Source organism: Nestor notabilis, unplaced genomic scaffold (genome assembly GCF_000696875.1).
Source record: "Nestor notabilis isolate BGI_N333 unplaced genomic scaffold, ASM69687v1 scaffold8901, whole genome shotgun sequence".
Classification (NCBI taxonomy): Eukaryota; Metazoa; Chordata; class Aves; order Psittaciformes; family Psittacidae; genus Nestor; species Nestor notabilis.
The window spans coordinates 31,091-52,956 of record NW_009914296.1 but is presented as its reverse complement, the minus strand read 5'-3'; the positions used below and the strand labels follow the sequence as shown (position 1 = coordinate 52,956).

At 49.1% G+C, this 21,866-nt stretch overlaps 1 protein-coding gene across 1 annotated transcript; it reads right to left on the bottom strand.

The window, feature by feature from the left end:
- Window positions 1–4,595: 4,595 nt before the first annotated feature.
- Window positions 4,596–20,459, bottom strand: LOC104412782 (interleukin-12 receptor subunit beta-2-like). The gene is made up of 15 exons (XM_010023589.1): window positions 20,417–20,459; window positions 19,937–20,263; window positions 19,160–19,274; window positions 17,144–17,319; window positions 16,810–16,949; window positions 15,939–16,083; window positions 13,269–13,348; window positions 11,620–11,836; window positions 10,332–10,532; window positions 9,046–9,147; window positions 8,815–8,970; window positions 7,778–7,915; window positions 6,491–6,578; window positions 5,804–5,903; window positions 4,596–5,099 (listed from the first exon to the last, which is right to left on the bottom strand). Exons 1-15 carry the CDS (start codon window positions 20,457–20,459, stop codon window positions 4,596–4,598), a joined length of 2,532 nt encoding a protein of 843 aa, XP_010021891.1.
- Window positions 20,460–21,866: the final 1,407 nt, after the last annotated feature.

Sequence of the window (21,866 nt, the reverse complement as noted above, 5' to 3'; positions counted from 1 at the left end):
CTGTTGTCCGTGTGTTAAAGATCAATGTGCAAAGATGGGTGAATGACACAGTAGTGCTTTTTTGGCCTCCTGTTTTTTTAAAACTTTTCTTTGGCAATAGGTATCTAATTTGGTTGTGTGCAGCTGACTTGGGGTCCTGAATTGTCTGGGATGCCCAGCTGGAAACCTCTTGCCAGATTGGGTTCGGAGAGCATGCAAATGGAGTTCTGTTGTCTTGGATTGCTGACCCAAGTGTGAGTGAAACCTTTGCCTTTGGGTGCCACTGAGCCAGTCTGCCCAGGTGGGAGATGTCTGTGTATCAGGGCTGTATCTATCTGCTGTGTGGGGCTGTGGCTGGAGCCCAGTGGCTGTTAGCTTCTCCTTTGGGATTGAAGTTTGCAGGGGATAATGCACCTTGGATCGAGTTGGAAGAGAGAAAGCAAGTAGGAGCTTAAGGGTTTTTCTCTTCCCATATTTCAGCAGTGAGTACAGCCTGGTGTGCTGTGGGGCTGTGACCTGCGTGTGGTGCCTCAGTTCTGGTGGTCGTGTGGCTGTTGTGTCTTCCTGTTGGCCAGGAGCAGCAAACCCTTTTACTGGGGTGTGCTGCAGGACAGGGTTGAGCTGGGCTGTTGCTGATGCCCTCTGGGGGGGTCAGTGTGACCGAGGTTTCAGTTCACTGCCCCAGGGTGCAGCTTGGCTGTAGTTGCCGATAAGCGCTCTTGAGCTGTTTGATCTTCACCCGAGATGCTGATACAAAGGTCGTTGTGACACCAAGAGGTGAGGGAGCTTTATTTTATTTGCACGTTCTTCACTGGGTGAAGGTAAATAGGATATGGGATTGGTTTTACTGCTTTCAGCTCAGCAGCTGGAGTTAGCGCATGCCTGGTTGTGGAGGGGCTTGTACTCAACAGACTGCAGGATTTCTGTTACTTTGTACGGAGGACAGGGAAAAGATTCCCTTCTGTGCTTGCTCCTAAGGAAGGGCCTGAAGGTCTGTTTGGCTCCATGAGGTTGTGCAGCACTTGCAGGGAAAGGATAGGGAGCAGGAGGGAAGCGTGTGGGGACAAGGTGGTCATTGCTGCTGAATGTGCTTTTCCACGGGTGAGTCCTGTTTAACATTTTAATCAGATTGATGAAGATCACAAAATCACAGAACCACAGACTGGTTTGTATTGAAGGGACCTTAAAGCTCCTCCAGCTCCGACCCCTGTCACGGGCAGGGACACCTTCCACTAGAGCAGGTTGCTCCAAGCCCCTGTGTCCAACCTGGCCTTGAACACTGCCAGGGATGGGGCAGCCACAGCTTCTCTGGGCACCCTGTGCCAGCGCCTCAGCACCCTCACAGGGAAGAGCTTCTGCCCAAGAGCTCATCTCAATCTCCCCTCTGGCAGGTTCAAGCCATTGCTCTTGGCCTGTCCCTACAGGCCCTTGGCAAAAGGCTGCTCTGCAGATCACTTGTGGACTGCTGCTAAAAGCTGTTCCCATGTGGAAGTGCATCCTCCCCCTCTCCTGTCTGAGCTGTGACCTTGAGATAGAGGTCCTGAGCCAGTTTGGAGGTCACAGTGAGGATGCAACTAAGTCCCCAAAACTCAGCTCGGAGTTGAGTTTCTGTTTGAGCGGGTAGGGCTGTGTTGCAGAGCTGCTGCAGAGCCTCCTCACTGGTGGTTTTATTGGGAACCTGCAGATCATGGCTTTGACGTTCATTTTTGGAATGTAGGTGGAAGGGGGGTGCATACGTCGCTGGCATTGGTACTGTGGTGCTGTGTCTTACAAGTACATGCCCCTCAAGATGCTGTCACGTGCATTTACTGGCACATCTGGGAGTTGTTTTATCTTCAGTGCATGGTTTCTGCTGGCAGTTGTGGTGAGCTCCTGCAGCAGGGGTAAGTGTTCTCCTTATCCAGTGACTGCTCCTGGGTTACCTGGCAGGAAGGAGCTTTGCTGGAACCATAATGTGAAGAACAGGATCCTTTGGCACATCTGGGAGAGTCATGGGCAGCATCTGCTGCAGGTGAGCTGACAGGTGAGTACAGGAACCATGCTGGATTGGTGGGGAATGGCTGTTGTGTTGCCCAGCACAGGTGGGACATACAGGAACATGCATCTGGGATGGTCTCTGTGCTGCAGAGGAGCCGTCAAGAGTGCACCGAGATGGCCAGAGCTGGTACCTGGAGTGCTGCTGCTCCTGCTCCTCTCACAGTGCTTCCCACAGCACCTTTCCTCTGCTTTGGAAATGCAGGTTCCCGGGCAGCTGCCTTCAGTCTCTCTGTTCCTCGGTTCCTTAGTCCTTACAGGGCAGTGGAGCTGGAGCAGGGCCTGGAGCACAAGTGTGATGGGGAAGGGCTGAGGGACCTGGGGGGTTTAGTGTGGAGAAGAGAAGGCTCAGGGGGGACCTGATCGCTCCCTACACCTGCCTGACAGGAGGATGGAGCCAGGAGGGGGCTGGTCTCTGCTCCCAAGGAACAAGGGATGGGACAAGAGGAACCGGCCTCAAGCTGCCCCAGGGCAGGTTTAGCTGGAGCTGAGGAACAAATCCTTCCCTGAAAGGGTTTGAGTTGCGCCTTCCTGTAAAACCTTAAAACGTGTGCACGAGGGTTTTCATAGGCTCCCACCCCTGCAGAGGTGGTGCCACAGACTGGACAGAGGTGCAGACTTTGGCAAACCAGGTCATGGGGTGCCCCCAGTGTGCCTGGCCCCAGCTCGGGAGGCAGCGTGTGCCTGGATATGGGCAGTCACAGGCTTGTCCAGCAGTGCCCTTGAACTTGGAGCACGGAGTCTCCTGTGGAAGGTGACATAATCACAGCTGGAATTAAAATGGGAAACGAGCCAACAGAGATCTCCCTTTTGGTTTTACTTTTCACTTCAACCTGTGGCTGCCCCATCCCTGGCAGTGTTCAAGGCCAGGTTGGACACAGGGGCTTGGAGCAACCTGCTCTAGTGGAAGGTGTCCCTGCCCGGGGCAGGGGTTGGAGCTGGAGGAGCTTTAAGGTCCCTTCAACCCAAACCAGGCTGGGATTCTGTGATTCAAGTGAAGTGGGGAAAGCCATGGCCTCAAGGTAGGAGACCTGTGATGCAGGGGCATCTCTGTCCCTGCTCTGTGAGGAGACCTTCGCGGGGCTTCTGAAGGCTCTTTGCTCACCAAGCCAGGTAATAGTTGTTTGTGGAGGTGCCCCAAGGTGGTGGTGTCACAGGAGGGTTTCATGCCATTACTCAACAGGTTATGGAGCCAGCTATGGATGGAGAACAGCTGCCTGATCCTGAGCAGGAGGAGGATGCTCCAGGTAAGTGCAGATCTGGACTGTCTCATCTAGCAGCAATGCTTCAGCTTTATCTTACTCTGTGTGTAGCTGCAGCACAGCACTTGGGCTCGGCCAGGGCAAACAACAGGAAACCAATTTCAGGAGTCCAACATTTTATTTATATATATACACACACACATCTAGTAAACAAAGTCATTAAATGTGTAACACACGCTTCAGACCTGTAATTAGAATACTCCAATAAATGGTTTGAATTCTTCTCAACAGTCCCTTTGGTTGCTTTTATTTCTGGTGAGGATTACTCCTCCCCTGACCTGAGCCCCAAGGCCAGGCTGGCCTGGGCAGAGCTGTGGACATGCCTCCTGGGACCCACAGGGGCTGCAGCACCGGGGCTGAGGTGAGGGATAATGCAGGAAGTTCAACCATGCCAAGGGCAAGGTCCTGCCCCTGGGTCAGGGCAATACCAGGGAGACTGGATGGAGCAGCCCTGAGGAGAAGGACTCGAGGTGTTGGGTGACAAGAAGCTCCCCATGACCCAGCTTCAGTGTGTGCTTGAGCCCAGACCCCCCCATGTGCTGGGTGCACCCCCAGAGCGTGAGCAGCAGCTCAGGGAGGGGATCCTGCCCCTCTGCTGCGCTCTGGGGAGACCTTAGAGCAGCTCCAGGGCCTAAAGGGGCTCCAGGAAACCTGGAGAGGGGCTTTGGACAAGGGATGTAGGGACAGGACAAGGGGAATGGCTTGAACCTGCCAGAGGGGAGATTGAGATGAGCTCTTGGGCAGAAGCTCTTCCCTGTGAGGGTGCCGGGGTGCCCCGGGGAGCTGTGGCTGCCCCATCCCTGGCAGTGTTCAAGGGCAGGTTGGACACAGGGGCTTGGAGCAACCTGCTCTAATGGAAGGTGTCCCTGCCCGGGGCAGGGGTTGGAGCTGGAGGAGCTTTAAGCTCCCTTCAGCCCAAACCAGTCCAGGATCCCATGAACACCACCTGTGGGCTGGTGGGCACTAATGCACATGTTGCTAACCTGCAGCGTGGCTCAGCCTGGCTCAGATCACTGCTGATCAGTCAGTGATGCCTGAGGCAGCCCAGGCTGCATGAAGTCAACCTGAGCAACTAATTAACCTCTCCAAAAGCCCGGTCATGCAGCCCTGGCATTCCCTGTGGCCTGCCTTTGATCTACCTGAACGTGCTGTGTGGGTGAGAGCTGCTCTATTGTGCAGTGAGGTGTGATCTGTAGTGCTGGAGGGGTTTCTGAGTTGGGTTTTTAGCCACTTAAATGTGTCACGTGCAAGTTTCTGGACTGTCTGTACCTTCAGTAAAGTGCAAGAACTATTCAGCTGGGCTCATGTCACCCTGACCTCCTACCTGGTGAACGAGCTGCAGTTTATCTTCACCGTATCCAAGGTAAGATTCCCTTCATAGGGAAATACGGGTGTTAAACAGGTTGTTGGGAACATGGAGAGAGGGTCGCACTCGAGTTCGGGGTGATCTTCAGCAGTGCCTGTTCCCAGGGGCAGGTACGTGGGGGCTGTGCTGCTGGTGGGGTTGGCAATGTACTCGGGGACACTGTGTGTGTGCTCCATGGCCTCTGCCACGATCCTCCTGTAGAGGTCGGGGAGCTGCTGCGCACACAGCTCCCCGTCTGCTGTGCCTGTGAGAGGCTCGTACTTGGGCTCCTCCTGCCCCAGGCTGCTCTCCAGCACCCAGTCCCCATGTCCCTTGGTGCCACTGCTGCTGAAGAGGACCTTGTCCTGCAGGGCCAGGGTGGTGGGTTTCACAAAGGCTTCTTCTACTTGTGTTGGGTCAGGCTCTTCGAAGCTGCTGGTGCTGGGCAGGAACAGGCTGGAGGGCCAGCGCAGCTCAGCCTGCGGAGGGGAACACATGGCAGTGGTAAACCATCGTGGGACTGATGTCCTGTCGCCTTCCATCCCCCTGCTGCAAGTATCCCTCCACACAGCAGCTATTCTGCTAAAAGTCATAGAATTCCAGGTTGGAAGGGACCTCAAGGATCATCTGGTTCAACCTTTCCAGACAAAGCACAATCTGGACCAGATGTCCCTGCACCCTGTGCAGTTGAATCTTAACAGTGTCCAATGCAGGGGAGTCACCACTTCCCTGGGGAGATTATTCCAGTGGCTGAAAGGTCTCTGCATTGTTCTTGCAGTTAATTTGCCAGACAAGGGGGAATGGCTTGAACCTGCCAGAGGGGAGACTGAGATGAGCTCTGAGGCAGAAGCTCTTCCCTGGGAGGGTGCTGAGGCGCTGGCACAGGGTGCCCAGAGAAGCTGTGGCTGCCCCATCCCTGGCAGTGTTCAAGGCCAGGTTGGACACAGGGGCTTGGAGCAACCTGCTCTGGTGGAAGGTGTCCCTGCCCATGGCAGGGGTTGGAGCTGGAGGAGCTTTAAGGTCCCTTCAGCCCAAACCAGGCTGGGATTCTGTGATACATTCTACAGTCTAACACAGTATGAGAACAGAGCTTTGCTGCATGAGGAGTGACTGACTTGCATGGCTCCAATCACTTCTCCTTCTGAAGGGGGTGGGTTTAGAAGAAAAAGAGAGTTCAATTTACCTCCATACACATGTAGTTCTTGGCCCATGTGGCATTAGCTGGGTCTGGAATGGCTTTGCTCTGCCACTGCGGTATGAGTGTGGTGAGGAGCGAGTGTAATCTGCAGATGGAATTAAGTGCAATTAAAAGCAGGAACGTTGCTGCCCACAGTGCTGAGCTGGGATGTGCTCTTTGTGCGTGTGATCACCAAAGAGCTCAGTGTAACTGCAAATCTATCTTGGCAGGGACCTGCAGGGAGCACGTTGGTGTTGGCTGATGGGACAGTGCAGCTCTTGAGCAGAGGTAGATGCTGTCCATTGCCATCCTCTGCCAGAAGTTTGCCTGTGATAACCAACAGCAGCCCTATGGGAAGAGCTTGCTGGATAGAGCCGTGAGCCCTGGTCCTGGAGACATGTGCTTTTTCCTCTAAAGGAAACCAGTTCTTAGTCTTTAACTTTGCTCCCATGTTAATTGCCAAGGACTGTACCCCTTTAGTTTTGTTTTGGTGGAAGCAGACAGGCTCTAGGTTAAAATCCACTATCTGTATCAAATAAGGCTGTATTTTAACCTCAGTGGGTGTTATCATGTATGTACTCTGAAGCCTTTATTCAGAACAACCCTCACTGCTCCCCAAGGTGCCCTGGGAGTCCACGACCATCCCTTCTTATAACACTTCCATGTTTTATTGGAAAAGATGGATCCACTTACGCTTTTCTTGCCAGAGGCACGGAACAGATGCAGGCTGAGAAGATGAAGATGCTGCAGGTAAGCACAACAGTCATCCAGTCCCCAGCACCTGCAATACAGAACATCTCCATGAGAAACAGAGAGATCTAAATATGCTGCTTCAAGTTGGAGAATAACTGGGGCCTGGATAGTGTTTGAACTCACAAAACGCCAACATTTTGGGCTTTTGAAATCCAGGAATCTGGATCAACTGCTGGGGTCAACAGAGTACTTTAACATAGTGATGTCTACCGATGTCTTTTGAGGCACACAGTCCACAACCCAAACCAGGCAGTTCATAGAGTCACAGAATCACAGCCCAGAGAAGCTGTGGCTGCCCCATCCCTGGCAGTGTTCAAGGGCAGGTTGGACACAGGGGCTTGGAGCAACCTGCTCTAGTGGAAGGTGTCCCTGCCCGTGGCAGGGGGTTGGAGCTGGAGGAGCTTTAAGGACCCAGTCTGGATTGCTTTAATTTCCTCTCACCTCCCTGGGTTTCTCTTGCCTCCTGAGGAGCCCTGCTCCCGTGCTGTGGAGATGAATTCCTTAATGTATATGACTCAGGGGCTTAAAGTTGTTGTGTTGGCACGTTGCTGGGGAGAAAATGCAGCAAAACAAACTCTCTAACAGCACTTAAGCACAGACTTTACCAACTCCCTTCTCAGGGTTCAGTGACCATTTGTCTTGAACTGTCCCAAAGTGAATTTAATCCAGACAATCTGTTTTGCAGGATGGAAACCCTGGTTACTGGCACTACTTGTGGTCAGAAGGCTTTTGGATAAGGTCTTGTGTCTGCATCCCCCTGGGGGGCTCAGGAACAAGGACCACTTGAAACTCATGTGTGCTCCAGGAGCAGGGGATGCTGTGCTCCTCAGGAAGGCTCTGAGATGACAGCTCCTGTAATGACCATGGAATGCCACTAACACATGGAGGTCAACAGGACTTTCTGCATGGATACCTGGGCCGGAGCTTGGAACACACAGGGCCAGTAACAAAGGACCAAACCCATCCTTCCCTCTCCACAATAAACCTTCCTGCTGGCCTTCAACTACTGTTAAACCATAGAGCCAACATCTTGTCACAGAACTGGGAGCTTGAAGACAGAGATGCTGCATCTTAGAACCAGCTGAAAATAGAACTTCAGCAATTAAAGAACAACAAGAGATCTTCACTAACTAAAGAGGAGCGGGAAAAGCATTTCCAGAGTGCGGAAAACTGGGAGCTCAGGGCTGGGACGTCTCCTGGCCCCACATCCCTGCGGAGGTTCATTACTTTCCAAGCGGATGAGCTCGCTGTTGCCCCAGGGCCCCTCTCCTGCAGCCGTTGATGCTGTCATCCACAAGGAATAGTGCTCCCCAGGCTGCAGGTCTGTGATGTACAGTGAGCACTGGGCACTCATGCTGGAAATGGCTGCGAAGAAGAGGAGGAGAAGCACATGAAACACCTCACATGGGTCTTTACTGTGGTTAACTCCAGCGAACTGAGCTGCCGGAGCACGGAGAGGTACCTGTTGCTTTAATTTCCTTTTCTATGTTACTGAATCGTTGGAAGGGCTGTACAAGGTCTTGGACTGCAGGGGTGACCTGTGCCATTGTGTAGAGTGAACACCCAGGATTTTGTGTACCCTGACCCCTGACTACTGTTCCTTGATAAGCTAATATTTCAGTCTAAAATGAGGTTTATATGGTAGAACTATGAGAAATCCATTAATAACAGCCAATGCCTAAAGGGGCTGACAAGAAACCTGGGGAGGGGCTTTGGACAGGGGCCTGCAGGGACAGGACAAGGGGAATGGCTTGAACCTGCCAGAGGGGAGACTGAGATGAGCTCTTGGGCAGAAGCTCTTCCCTGTGAGGGTGCTGAGGCGCTGGCACAGGGTGCCCAGAGAAGCTGTGGCTGCCCCATCCCTGGCAGTGTTCAAGGCCAGGTTGGACACAGGGGCTTGGAGCAACCTGCTCTAGTGGAAGGTGTCCCTGCCCGTGGCAGGGGTTGGAGCTGGAGGAGCTTTAAGGTCTCTTCCAACCCAAACCAGGCTGTGGTGATGATGATAACACAGGGAGAAATCTATTAGTTCCACTCTCAGAATAGCTTAGGGTGGCCTAGCTCAAAGCTGGAAGTCCTGGATATGCAGCTCTGTTGATGGGCAGCTGTAGCAGAGGGAGACAACTGAATCTTGCTGCTCTAACCCCCATGGCAGATGAGCAGCCTGTGACTCCTTGACTACACAGACTCTTTCTGATGGCATCTCCCTCCCCTCTGTCTGCACTCACAGCTTGTGCGCATCATGTTGGCCTTCAACAGGTACCTACCGTAGACACGTGGGTCAACCTGGCTGTCACTTTTCTGCAGGTAAATGTGGTACCCAGTGATGCAGCCCCTTTGGTGGTGGGCAGGGATTACTTCCCATGAAACCAAGATGCCGTTTGCCTGCAGTGTTGTGTACATCTGGGGCCCAGCTGATGGAGCTGCAGAACATAAGACTGACTTTAAAGCAAAACTTAAGGTAGCTTAACATCTGGAAGGGTATTGCTGTGATTTACCTTTTGCACTTGAGTATCCCTTAACTGATGCTGCCCGTCCAGCTCTGCCCTGGTAGAGTGCAAATACACTGATCTGGTAGCACACCTCGTCTTTTATGTGCTCTAAATGAAAAAAATTAGAAGTGGATGGTTACTAGTTAAAGTATTTACAGTTATGGCTGAGGTATTTACATCAGCTGCTCAAATCTGAGATGAATCTTCTGATTATTAATGATTCTTTAATAAAGAGGGGGGAGGGGGAAATAAACTTCTCTGTGATCTCCTATTGAGCTTGGCAGAAGCTGACTGTGCATTAGGCAAGTGATGGTAGCACTCCTGAAGGGTGAAGTCCTTTTTATCTCATGAAGCACCTGCTTCCCGTGTCCTCCAAAGGAAACCTTGGACCACATTTTGTGCTCCAGGTAAAGGGAGGAGGTGAATAACTACTCGCAGCTCAATGCTCTAAGACATGAGGTGCAGGGTTGGCTATGCTGAGGTCCCTCAGAAAGGATGAGAATCTCCCACCCTATTTCTTCCCCGTGACTTCACATGAGCATTCCCATCTGGGCTGTTCCTGTGGGAAAGAGAGGTTGGCAGGACCTCATTTTTGAAAGCAGAGCACAGTGGGATGGCATGAACATCCTGCTTCTTCCAGCCCACTTGAGAGTGGGGATGTAAACACCTTGGAGACACAGCACTGGGATAGAGGATATTCCCTGTGAGGGTGCTGGGGCGCTGGCACAGGGTGCCCAGAGAAGCTGTGGCTGCCCCATCCCTGGCAGTGTTCAAGGCCAGGTTGGACACAGGGGCTTGGAGCAACCTGCTCTAGTGGAAGGTGTCCCTGCCCGGGGCAGGGGTTGGAGCTGGAGGAGCTTTAAGGTCCTTCCCAGTACAAACCAGTCTGGGATTCTATAATAGGAAAGACTACTTAGGATAATACTTGCTGCCACCTTCATCATGACTTCATAGCTATCCAGTGTGCAGTACACAGACACGTAGTACTGGTTGGGATTAGTAACCAACAATTAGTAGAAAGGAAATAGTCTTAAGCTTTGATCTCTAGTACCTGTAGCTGGCTTGTTTCATTTGGGAAGGATTGAGGTTTTTCAGAGACATTTTACTTATCAGCTATAAATCTCAGCTGAGAGTGACTGCAGAGCTGATCCCAGAGCAGCCACGATTCTCTTTTCCTCCTCTGCTGAAAGCTTTATATGTCATCAGTTCTTATGCTGAATTAGTAACAATTAGAATCTGACTTGTTCCTTAATAATCTGTCTAAATAACCCGATACCTCAGGTGGCCGTTACCTGCTATCACTGTAGACAGGTTGGATGTTGGCAGCTTTACCCATGCTGGATGGGGCTTCAGGCGCGTGTTCCTCTGTGTGTCTGACCACTCCACTATATATCCAGTGATGGATGCAGTGGAGCTGATGGGTGGCTTCCAGCTGATGAGGATGCTGCTGTTTCCCATGGCTATGGCAGAGACTTCCTGAGGAGGAGGTAGATCTTACAGGGAGAAAGAGCAACCAAACAAAGAAGACACCATCAGCACAGACTTAACCTAAAGAGAACTTGGTAAGTTTGATATACTTTTTTACTATGTCTCATCCAGTTTGGCACCATGTGAAGTATAAAAATCAACTGCAATTGAAAGAAAAGGTCTTTATACAAGAGTGATCTCTATGCTGATAGGAGTAGACCCATCTTCTTATCTTCTCGCATGTGCAGCAGGTGGAACTTACACAGCACTCCTTGTTTCTACTATCCCCAGACCCTGAGAAGATGCTGTCACAGCACATACTAACACTCTGTTTCTGTGACAGTGCCACAAACACACATGATCTCCACAAGACCAAAGCTACTTCTAAGATTTGGCTGGACAGGGTGCTGGGACATCTTTCATAGAATAGACACTTTCACAGAATCATAGAATCCCAGTCTGGTTTGGGTTGAAGGGACCTTAGCGCTCATCAAATTCCAACCCCTGCCATAGGCAGAGACACCTTCCACTAGAGAAGGTTGCTCCAAGCCTCGTCCAAGCATCTTTTCTAACTTCTTTTCCTAACAAATACAAGTGATCTGAGCCCACAAAGCAGTTCTTTTCCTTCTGCCTCCAAATAGTCAGAGACCAGTGCTATTTCTGCACCAGTCCTGTCTCCACTTGATGAAGGGCTCATGCAACCCATGCAGCCTGTGAGCTGAGGAGCCTTGTGTCTGCTCCCCAAGGAGAGCAGCCCATGGTATTCCATGCAGCACTGGGGAAAGGTGAAAGATTCAGCAATGGCTTTGTTACTGTTGCACCAGGACAAGGCCAAAAGTTGCCTCTTTGAACAAACCACCTCGGACCATGACCCTCTGTTGTGCCCGGAACTGGCACAGGGAGTTCGGGGCTGGGGGCGTTCAGGGAACACTCGTGCCTTTTGTTGCACTCAGATTTTGACCACACTGAAAACTAGATCTACAGATCCCTGAAGAGTCGCTGAGGTGGACCTTGACGAGCACAAGGGGCTGGGACCTGAGCGCTTCCGTGGTGTGTAGCACAAAGCAGAGCGCTGGCGTTTTCTCACTTTCCAGATGCAGCAGCAGTTCTTACCCGCGGTGCCCAGGTCTGTCACAACGGATGCGGGAGGGGACCTCCCCCTTGAGTTCTCAGCAGTGACTGTTATCTTGTAGTTTACCCTTGGCACGACCCTGGCGTAGCTGGTTTGGTTGGTAAGATGTACTTCTGCCATGGGGCTCCCCTGGTCCAGGGCTTCAAAGGTCACTGTGTACTGCAGGATTCTTCCTCTTGCCTCCGATTTGCTCAAAGCCTGCGAGGAAAGTGCATATCATAGAATCCCAGCCTGGTTTGTGCTGAAGGGAGCTTAAAGCTCCTCCAGTCCCAACCCCCTGCCACAGGCAGGGACACCTTCCCCTAGAGCAGGTTGCTCCAAGCCCCTGTGTCCAACCTGGCCTTGAACACTGCCAGGGATGGGGCAGCCACAGCTTCTCTGGGCACCCTGTGCCAGCACCTTAGCACCCTCCCAGGGAAGAGCTTCTGCCCAAGATCTAATTAATTATACTATTATAAGAACTATTGCTCTATGACAAAGAATTGTCCATGACAAATAATCATTTAAATTCAATCACTTAATACCCATCTCTGCAAAGTCAGCCCGTGCTGTCCTGTGTAAGAGCTCTTGCTGGTTTTTCCACCCCAGTCTCTGCAGTTGCACTATCAGTTCCAGTTTCCTGCAGTGACTTCATTTTGTTTTGGCTGGGTTTTGTCATAACAAAACAAGAAAAGGAAGAGGAGGGGTGGAAAAAGAAACACTTTTAAAAATAGGAAAATATGTCTGCTGAGGCTTTTAATGACATGGGTTAGTGGTGGCCTTGGCAGCGCTGGGGTAAAGGTTGGACTTGATGGTCTTAAAGGTCTTTTCCAACCTGGTTGACTCCATGATTCTAAATTGGCAATGCTTTCTTTGGTATTTGTCTGATAATACGAGGACATGTGTTGGTAGTGCCTTGTACCAAGTCTTCTGGTTTGTAGGTTGAAATGAAAGCTCTAAGAGCAATGTATTGCACCCATTCTATGAAGGATGCAGGAGGAAGTCTGCTGTGATACAGAAAGTGTTGCTGGCTCCTTATCACAAGATAAAGGTCTTTAAGTTAAGTATCTTAAAGCCACAGTGCCTGGGTCATGTAATACTGTGCCAATTTCTGCATTCACTCACGGCGTGGTGCTTGTTGGTGTGGGAGAAGATATGTGAGTAGCTGGAAGGCTGTCTGGGCTCTGCAGACTGGAAGTTGACGATAATTTATGCTTTAAAGATAATAATAATCTTCCTCGTTTTGAAAGAAAATTCTCCACAATCCAGAAATTCCCCTTGAACCTGCCTTTAAGTATTGGGTGTGTTATTAGTACTACCAGGACTGGGCTGGTAATACTGGAGAAACTCAGCACCCACAATAGGGCTTGGTTTTCATGGGAGTGCTGGTGCAGCAGACCTGGCGTGAGCCTTTTCTCCTGAGCTGGGTAGTGATGTACAGTAGTGTGGAATTTTATCCCATAGCTGGGTTTGGATCTGAATTGTTTGTGAGCTTTAATGTCCCTTCCAACCCAAACCAGTCTGTGATTCTGTGATTCGATGTCCCTGAGCTTCCCTTGCGTTCACTCCTGTCTTGTGAGCACATAAACCCGAGTTCCTCCTTTAGCCTTGCTGGTTATTACTGCTTCTGCTTAGGTTTCACTGAACTTACCTTCCAAAACAGAGAGATGTTCAGCTGCTGGGAGCCCACGTCCTGCTGTCGGTACCAGACATCCAGGAGCCCCGTTGGCACTGGTGTGGAAGGAAAAGGTGAGCAGCATTAATAGCTGTGTTTTGAAGCAAACAAACAAGACTTTGAGTAGGTATAGAGGTAAAAATCCTGAGATTAATACAATTTAAAACATCCCCAAAAAGATGCAGTATGTAACAGCCCATATTGGCTGTTGTAGCTGGAGTTCAGCTGTGTTGATGATGGTAGTCATGGAGAGAACAAGCCATAAGCACAAGAGAGGGTTTTGCTCTGATGGTGGCATTACCCTGCACTCAGGAATCGGGATGGTTCCCAAGGAAGCCTACATATCAAAGCTGAGCTTAGCTGAGATCCTTGGGGTTGGCTACATCAATCCTAAACCAATGATAGGGTTTGTAGGATCTGTAGAACTTTGCTGTCTGGCTCTATGCAATAAATGTCTGTCTTTAACAAGGTAGGACCTTGTCAGAGGTAGCTTAAAACCCCTGTTCTTTCCATGATTCTCCTCATAGTCACAGTGTGACTGGAAACTCTTGATGTTTTGCATAAACCTTTTGAAATACCACTAAAAGCAAACTTCTGGCTGCAGAAACTGGTGACTGTGCTCCAACAGCTCAGAATCAGACACACACACATAAGGAAACCCAGTGTGGCAGGAGATAGCAAAGCTTGGTTCCTCAAGGACCCTGAGCAACAGAAACTCATCACATTCAGATAATAATTGTTGCTAATAAGCTGAGCAAACGCTGTTGCACAAACCCAGCTAGAACGGGGCTGCCTCCTATTTGCTGTACTCACAGGCAGAAAAAGCCCTCAGAGCCAGCAATGTTATGAGCTATTTGTCCTGTATTAACTGCACAAGTGACTGGAATAGAAACAAGAAGCAGGTCTGACAGAAGAAATAAAACCAGAGCACGCTCACTCGGGAGGAAGGGGCAAGCTCAGAGCAGGGAAAAGTGAAATATGGGATGGCATCTGCCAGGCTCCAGCTTGGATTTGAAAGTTCATTTCACATGAGAACTACGTGTGTAAGCTGAGGAGACGAATGTTCTCACTTATGAACAGTGATTGCATAAAGCAACTTTTGTGGCAGGTCATGCTTGGAGAAAGAGTTAAGAAGTTACCTCATTGGAAGCTGTATTCCTGAACCTGCAAAAGGCCAAACTCACGTGTAGAAACTTCAAAGAAGGGCAACCATGATGGACCCAGAGGTTCTCATCTGCAACCTCCCCTTCTGTCACCTCGTCTGAGGACAGAAAACGCTCCATGGTGAGCTATAAAGATTCTCTTTTACAGCACCCACTGGGTAGAGGGGTGATGACCACAACTGCTGCAGCAAGCCAGGGTGCATTGAGAAGACTATTGAGAGGAAGGTGGGGGAGAGAAGGAAAAGTTTACACCTTTTGCATCAATCAATGCGTGCTTACAGAAACTGATGCTGTCAGTAGTGGTAAATAGGATGAGTAATAACAGCACCAGCCTGAAGAGCTTATAGTAATTCACAAAAGAAAGAGCAACAAAAGCAAAGTAGAGATGAAGGGAAGGGCTGCCAAAGAGCTGACGCATCTTTGCTGAGGTACAGACTTCTGAGAAGCTTTCTTCTCTCCTAAGAACTGAAAGTATTGCAGCGTATGAGTCTGAGCAGCTTGGGGTGAAGGCAGGCAGGTACGTGAGCCCATGGCCAGCACAAGGCTTAGAGTTGGCAGGAACCAGTAGGTTTGCACTTGGGGTGGTGCTGTGTGAGCCTGGAGGCTGCTGTGCCCTCCTTTGGGGCAGAAATGGTCTTTCCTCACCTAATGCCTGCTGGGATCACGCCAAAAGCTTGGTCAGATTCTGCTCTGCCAAAGCTATAGAGGTGTCCAGTGACTCCACCGTGCCATGGAGGGATCACCTGGGGAGGCTTCAAGTGAATTAACAGTTATGTTCAAACCTGCCTTTACCAGCAGGACTGGGAAAGCACAAACAGTTTCCAGCCAATCCATTCAATGCCTCTGCAAATGGCCAAGCAAGCTCAAGATCCCAGGATGTGCTGCCCAAGCTGTGGGTCATTGGGGTGACACTGCAGCCATCCTGACTTGAGTTAGGGACTTGCTGCAGGGATTCATTAAAAACATTAGGTATGAACCAATATGAAATAGTTTTCTTCCCCCAGTTAACTCTGCCTTTTCTAGATGTGTCATGATGCCATGTTCAAGGCCAGGCTGGACACAGGGGCTTGGAGCAATCTGCTCTAGTGGAAGGTGTCCCTGCCTGTGGCAGAGGATTGGAACTGGAGGAGCTTTAAGCTCCCTTCCAACCCACCCCATTCTAGGGTTCTATGATGCAGCAGGCCACTACAGCTCCCCAAAAATTCTTCCTCCCTTCAGCAACATCACATAAATACATCCTCAGACATTCTCAGTGAACTCTCAAATTCCTGTTTTGCAAGAAACTGGAACAGCTTCACTTTTTGTTCACTAAAAGAGCAATTCTCTTACAGAAGTTACTTCCCCATTGGCTCCAAGTCTGCATCTACAGAGACTGCAAAGTGATCAGCAAAAACCCAGCAGCATTTTGACTTCATTAGCTGGTTTCCACTTGTATGTGAACATTAGACACTGGCTTAGTGCAGGAGGTGCTGTCTTATGTTACCTGCCTCTGGAGTCCGGATCTGGTACGTGCTCCAGTTACTCCACAGTCCTCGCTTAGGGTGGATTTTACAGCTGAGCTGGAACTCGTAGGTTGTATAAGGCTCCAGACCATGAAGACTGCATTTTTCACCATTTAAGCTTTCAACCTTTAATGAAGATAAAGGATATTTCACATTAAACTCTCAAATAAATAAATGTTGAAGGCAGTGATGGGCTAAATTACCGATGTCCAAAGGAAGCCCAGCAGCCAAAACACATCTTTAAAAAGCAATGCGGAAAACCTGAATTCGAGGCGAATTTAACAACTTGAAGAATGATGCAGTGAATCATTACGCTTCCAGTTCTTCATCTGAAAAATCCCTCAGCTAATTTATGTGAAGATAACAAACTTTCTGTCACTCTGCTTCAAGCAATACATCTGTTTCACCACTTAAAAGCAGACACTTCCAATTGATGTTAGGGAAGGCCCAAACATCTGGAAATTGCACATCTGTAGCCATGAGCTACAATGAGCAGATATCATAGAATAACCTCATAGAATCTATGGGGTTTGGGTTGGAAGGGACCTTCAAAGGTCATTTAGTCCTGCCCCAATACGACCAAAGTGGTGGGTCAAACATAACCTCTGATTCTTCAGTGCATCACACAGATGCTTGATATAAGGGGAAATATTTATGCACATGTTTTTTCAGCAGCTCAGTGTTACCATCATTCAGTTTTAGACCAACGATCATTTTTGACTGGTAGGCAAAAGCTTTTCTTAAATATAGAATTTAAGAGCAGAGAAAGACAAATTGGGACAAAACGATAAGAAATATCAGTATTAAAGCAACCTCCAAGGATCATAAGCTCCTTTTTCGGGCGAGGATTACCATGCTCCAGCCATGCCTGGTAAGTGGACGGTATCTCAGCCTGCAATGCTGCACTTGTGCTTCGTTGTGCCAAGAAAGGGTGCAGTTGGTGGCAGAAGAATGCTCAAATTCCACTGAAAACTTGGGAGGATGTGGTTTCACTAGCAGCAAGAACAGAGAGAAGCAAACAGCGGTCAGGTACACGGCACTGTTCGGAACGGGGGGTATGTAGAAATAGAATTGCTGGTTTAGAGATGGAGGCTTTTACTGAGACGTGTAAACAAGGTGCTTGAAATGGTTTTGTGTCTTTCCAAAGGGCTGGGACTAACTGAGACACGGCAATTAAAGCTTTTACCTATGTCTATTAACATGAACACCAGCGGCTGTGAAAAAGCACTTCCTAGCTCGTTGAAGGCAGCAACCACAATGGTGTAAGTAGAGTCAAAGTGCAGCTTGCTCAGCGCCAGTGAACCAAACCTTGTATCCAGGCTTTCTTCTGAAGTACATAAGACATCTGTCCCATTTGATAGCCTGGAAGAGAAGGAAAAAGCTTGGTTAATACTAGCCTGTACACCAACAAAGCTGAACCCTGAGTGTGTTGGGGCCTGGCCTTGACTCTGTGTCCCCAGGTCCCTTGGGGCTCATTCAGCATCTCCCCTGCACACTGGCTTTCAAGGGAGGACCACTGCCCTCAAATCCAGGTAGGTCATCTGCTCCATGGGACACCCATCTAAATGCAGTGGTTACAGTAAATACTCCTCTAACTAACTCAGTAATAAAGGTGTTAAACTGCTTTTTGGGTTTGGTTGCAAAGGAAATACTTCTTGTTTCCCACTAAGGTGCAAGTATGTGAGTAGGTTCCTTATGACAGTTACCTAATATTGGTTGTTTAATATTTCTCTATGATGAGCACAGGTAGGTTTTGGTACAGAATTTGGGGTGATGATGGATCTGGGGTTTTTTGTTGTCGGTGGTGGGTTTTACGTAAGTCAGTGATTAAAAACGTAACTTATCTGTAGTGTAACGGTCAGACCGCATGGCTGCAAACAACCTCTCATTCTCAACCTCTTGTTCAACCCATTGCCTTAGGGAACTCATTAAGCTCCTCCACATATTATCTTCCACCTGAATCGGAGATGTTTCTATCATGTTGCTTCAGGTGGACCTTTTGTATTTTTTAGTATATTTAGTAACTTACTAGCAAGCACTGCTATATCTCTGTATTACAACAATTACAGGACTCATTATCCACATTTCCTTACCCTTCTGCATGTTACCCGTATATTCTTCTTCTGCTTAAAGAGCAGCACCAGGTTTCTACAAACCACTAAGAAAATTGATGCTACTTTGGCCAACAGAAGGTGGTGAAGAGTGAGTCTCACAGAGCAAGGAGATGGTCAACATGTAACATCTCAGAAAAGAATGGGGACTAGTTCATCTTACCCAGCCACTTTGAAGGGCAAAATCAATTCATTCTACTCAGATATTTGCTTGAATCAAGGTTTTTAATAAGGTTCCTCCTATGCACAATGGATTCCTGAAATCCAAATGTCTCCTAATGTGCCTTGACAGGCTCTAGGTTGCTCCTTCCCCACAGTTTGCTGTAGAAGTTGCAAAAATCTTTTTCAGCAAAGGCTCAGCAAAAGCAGAGTGAGCAAAAATACAGGTTGGGTCTAAATCAGGAAGCAAAAATAACACATTTCCAAGCAGAGTCCCTCTCTGTCTCCTTAGCCAGCCTCCGAGACTGTGAGCAGCTCTGATTGCAGGTTTACTGGTGCAGGCACTGCTCTGGCCACAGGATTACTAAATAGAGGAGATCCACCTCTGGAAAACAGCAGGTTTGAGTAGCTGCTTTAAGACCAATTCCCTTGATGAACTTCCCTTCCCAAAAGGGAGCAGTGTTTTGGCATGCCCTCTTTACCTGCTAAACCCAGAAAGAGCCAATATACGGCAATGCGGAGCACACAGATGTGAGCAGAGAATGGGGTTTAAAACCCCTCTGCTCCAGTTGGCTCCTATGATCATGGCAGCTTTGGAATGACTTACTCCTAAACCAGCTCTTTCATGTGCTTTGATAAGGTAAATCTTCCCAGAATCCCAGCCTGGTCTGGGTTGGAAGGGACTGTACTGCTCCTCCCGCTCCAACCCCTGCCCCGGGCAGGGACACCTTCCACTAGAGCAGGTTGCTCCAAGCCCCTGTGTCCAACCTGGCCTTGAACACTGCCAGGGATGGGGCAGCCACAGCTTCTCTGGGCACCCTGTGCCAGCGCCTCAGCACCCTCACAGGGAAGAGCTTCTGCCTCAGAGCTCATCTCAGTCTCCCCTCTGGCAGGTTCAAGCCATGGTGTTAAAGAACCCCTGTGTTACTTACTGTACTACATACGTAGTGTTGATGTACGTGAGCCTGCCTTTATCCCAGGTGCAGACGGGATGACCGTCGGTCCCATGCTGAATACACGACACGTTTTTTGGCTCATCTGGGGGATCTTAAACAGATATTCTTGTCAGTCTTCCTTAAAGATGTTGATGGGAGACATTTTAAGAAATGCTGGGTTTGTGCTGATTCCTTTTTAAAGTGTTTATGGACAAATAAGTGTAAAATATTCATCCTGATAATTTTTATATGTGAAAAGAGTTGACTGCAGCTTGTTGAGACACTTGAGTGAAACCCAAGTGACTTTACAAGGGTGCCAGATGAACACAAGGCTTTACTAGCTCTCTGGACCAGGCACCACAAGCTTTGCTTGAAGCAATCAAACATTACTCTTATTTAAAAGGCAAAAGCAGCACCAATACGGCTGCAGCAGCAGCAGCTGAGGATAAAAGAAAGTATAAAATTCCCTCAGAGTTTTTCTTCCAAGTCCCCTGTGTCCTTGGGACACTGGAGGGTGTCAGGGGTAGGGCAGGTGGAATGATACTTGCTCTCAGTATACATTTTCCCATAGCATCTCTGTTTATGAGTAATGGAGTTGCACAGTTCCAGCCAGGAATACTTTCAATACAAAAACCCACCAAAGCCCAGCATCTTGTCTGGGAAAGGCCACCTACTGCTGGTTTCTAATGTGTCTCAGTGGTGCCACAGGAAATCATAAGAATCATAGTTGAGGGGGGGGGTGTTAAGAACAAGGAATAATGAAAATCTTCTTACTTCCAGACTCAATATCGATTCCACAAATGAGTTTTTTCCCATATTCACAAAGTATTTTGCAAGTAAACATGTGCTTGCCATAGGCGTGGACTAGAAACCTGGTGCTTACTGAACTGCCGTAACTGCTAGTCAGTTCAGAGCTGTTAAAGAAAATAGCTATCCTGCACTGCTTGATGTGGTGCTGGGGTTTCAGCTGGCAGGAGAGGGTGATGCTGCTCCCAGGCTGGACACGGGAGGAGGTGTTAGCAGTCATGTTCCCTTTGTCACATAGTTCTGCAGCGCCGCGGGGAAGTCTGTCGGCAGCCACATCCCCTCTACTGCACACTTCTGCAACAGAATGGGAGAACAAAGCTTTAATGTGGATACAGCACTTGTGCAACACGCTGTGCTCGAGGAAGAGGGTGTCCCCCATAATCGTGCAGGAATTCCTGCCTGTGCATGGTAACTTAGGAGAGATCGCTGTGCCCAGTCTTCACCAACCTGATCGATTGGAGTCAGAAACCACAGGCGAGGTACCAGTCATCGTACAACCAGCACAACCCCAGGCAAAATCTATCAACCAGAACTCTCTGTTTCATTGCAGTTTAGGGCAACATCTGTGTTTCAGCAAAGCAATGGCAGGCTTATTGAAGAGACAAGTAATGTTTTCGTTAACATGCAGAGACCTCCCCTTGCATGTTGTTATCTTTTCCAGGTAGCACAGGATGCAGATGGGGACAGGCAGTGCTGTGCTCAGCTATGGGAGCAGGGACTTGCTGGCAGGCTCCAGAACACATGCGCTCTGGTCAAACCAGCCAAGCAGCAGCAGAAGATACAGGGAAGCACTTTGGGAGCCCCACTTCCCCTCACCTGTGAGTTCTGAAGTCTCTGTGGCAGCTAACTGTAGAGATGTCTCACGTAACCAACACCTCTACCTTGAACGAAACCAAATAACCTCCCTGCGTAACTTCTTAGTAATTATTTGCTGTACTGCAACTATTTACTATTTTCTGCTTCTGCTGAGAGGCTGTACCCCTGCCCAGGTCACTCCCAGTATGTGGGGTGCTGCCCACAGCCTGCCTGGATGGCCAGGACAAGTGGTGTTGCAGTGGAGAACAAGGGATGCTCAGTGGTAGCAGTGGATCAGGGAGTTGTCACAGGAATTACAGTATAAACCTAATCAAGCATCTTTCCAGTAGAGAGATGTTTACCAGCACACAACAGAGAAACTGAAAACCCCTACTTAACCTCAGTGCTTCTTTTAGTGATAATTGCTACATAAAAATAAAAATACACATCTTACCTGCTGTGAGGTGCACCAACAACCACATTGCAGTGGGCACAATAGCAAATAGCATTTTGCTCCCTGTAGAGAAACAAACAGCTTTTACCAGCTCCTAAAAAATGGTAAAATAATTTACAGCTATTTCTATTTCACTATTTTACAGCTTCAGAAAATCCAGAACACTTATTTCACAAGACTTTCCTATACAACTTTCTTTGCTAACATTGCCAAGTTGTGATTCCCAAGACCCCATCCGAAGCAGCAGCCAGTTTGAGATGGTTTTCCCTAGAGACAGGCACAAGATCTAGGGGAATGGCAGAGTTATGGCTACTTTAAAATTCTGTGCTTGAAAACCAGACAACTCTGTGCTTTAAAGAACTAAATGCTTGCTCCCTTCCCTCCCAAACCCTCCCTGCAAGCCCAGAACCAGAGGTCTTTCTGTGAAGAATGAACTCTCAATACCCCTTGTGTTATTCCTCCCCAAAATCTGGTTTGCACGTCCTGCTCCTTCACAGCCCACCCTCTCCCCGATTCCTGCACCCTCTTTTGGAGGAGCAGCCGTGTTTATGCATTCCACAAGGGACCTCATGAGCTCTTCAGCAGGTCTGTGCTCAGACTTTGTACTGATGACCCCAAATCCCAAAGCACCAATCTCATCCCAGATGA

Coding starts and splice junctions, on each gene's coding strand:
- LOC104412782 (XM_010023589.1), bottom strand. CDS start 20,459: ATGACTGGTACCTCGCCTGTGGTTTCTGACTCCAATCGATCAG. Junction 19,275..19,936: donor AATCGATATTGAGTCTGGAA/GTAAGAAGATTT, acceptor TATCTGTTTAAG/ATCCCCCAGATGAGCCAAAA. Junction 17,320..19,159: donor AACACTACGTATGTAGTACA/GTAAGTAACACA, acceptor CTTCTCTTCCAG/GCTATCAAATGGGACAGATG.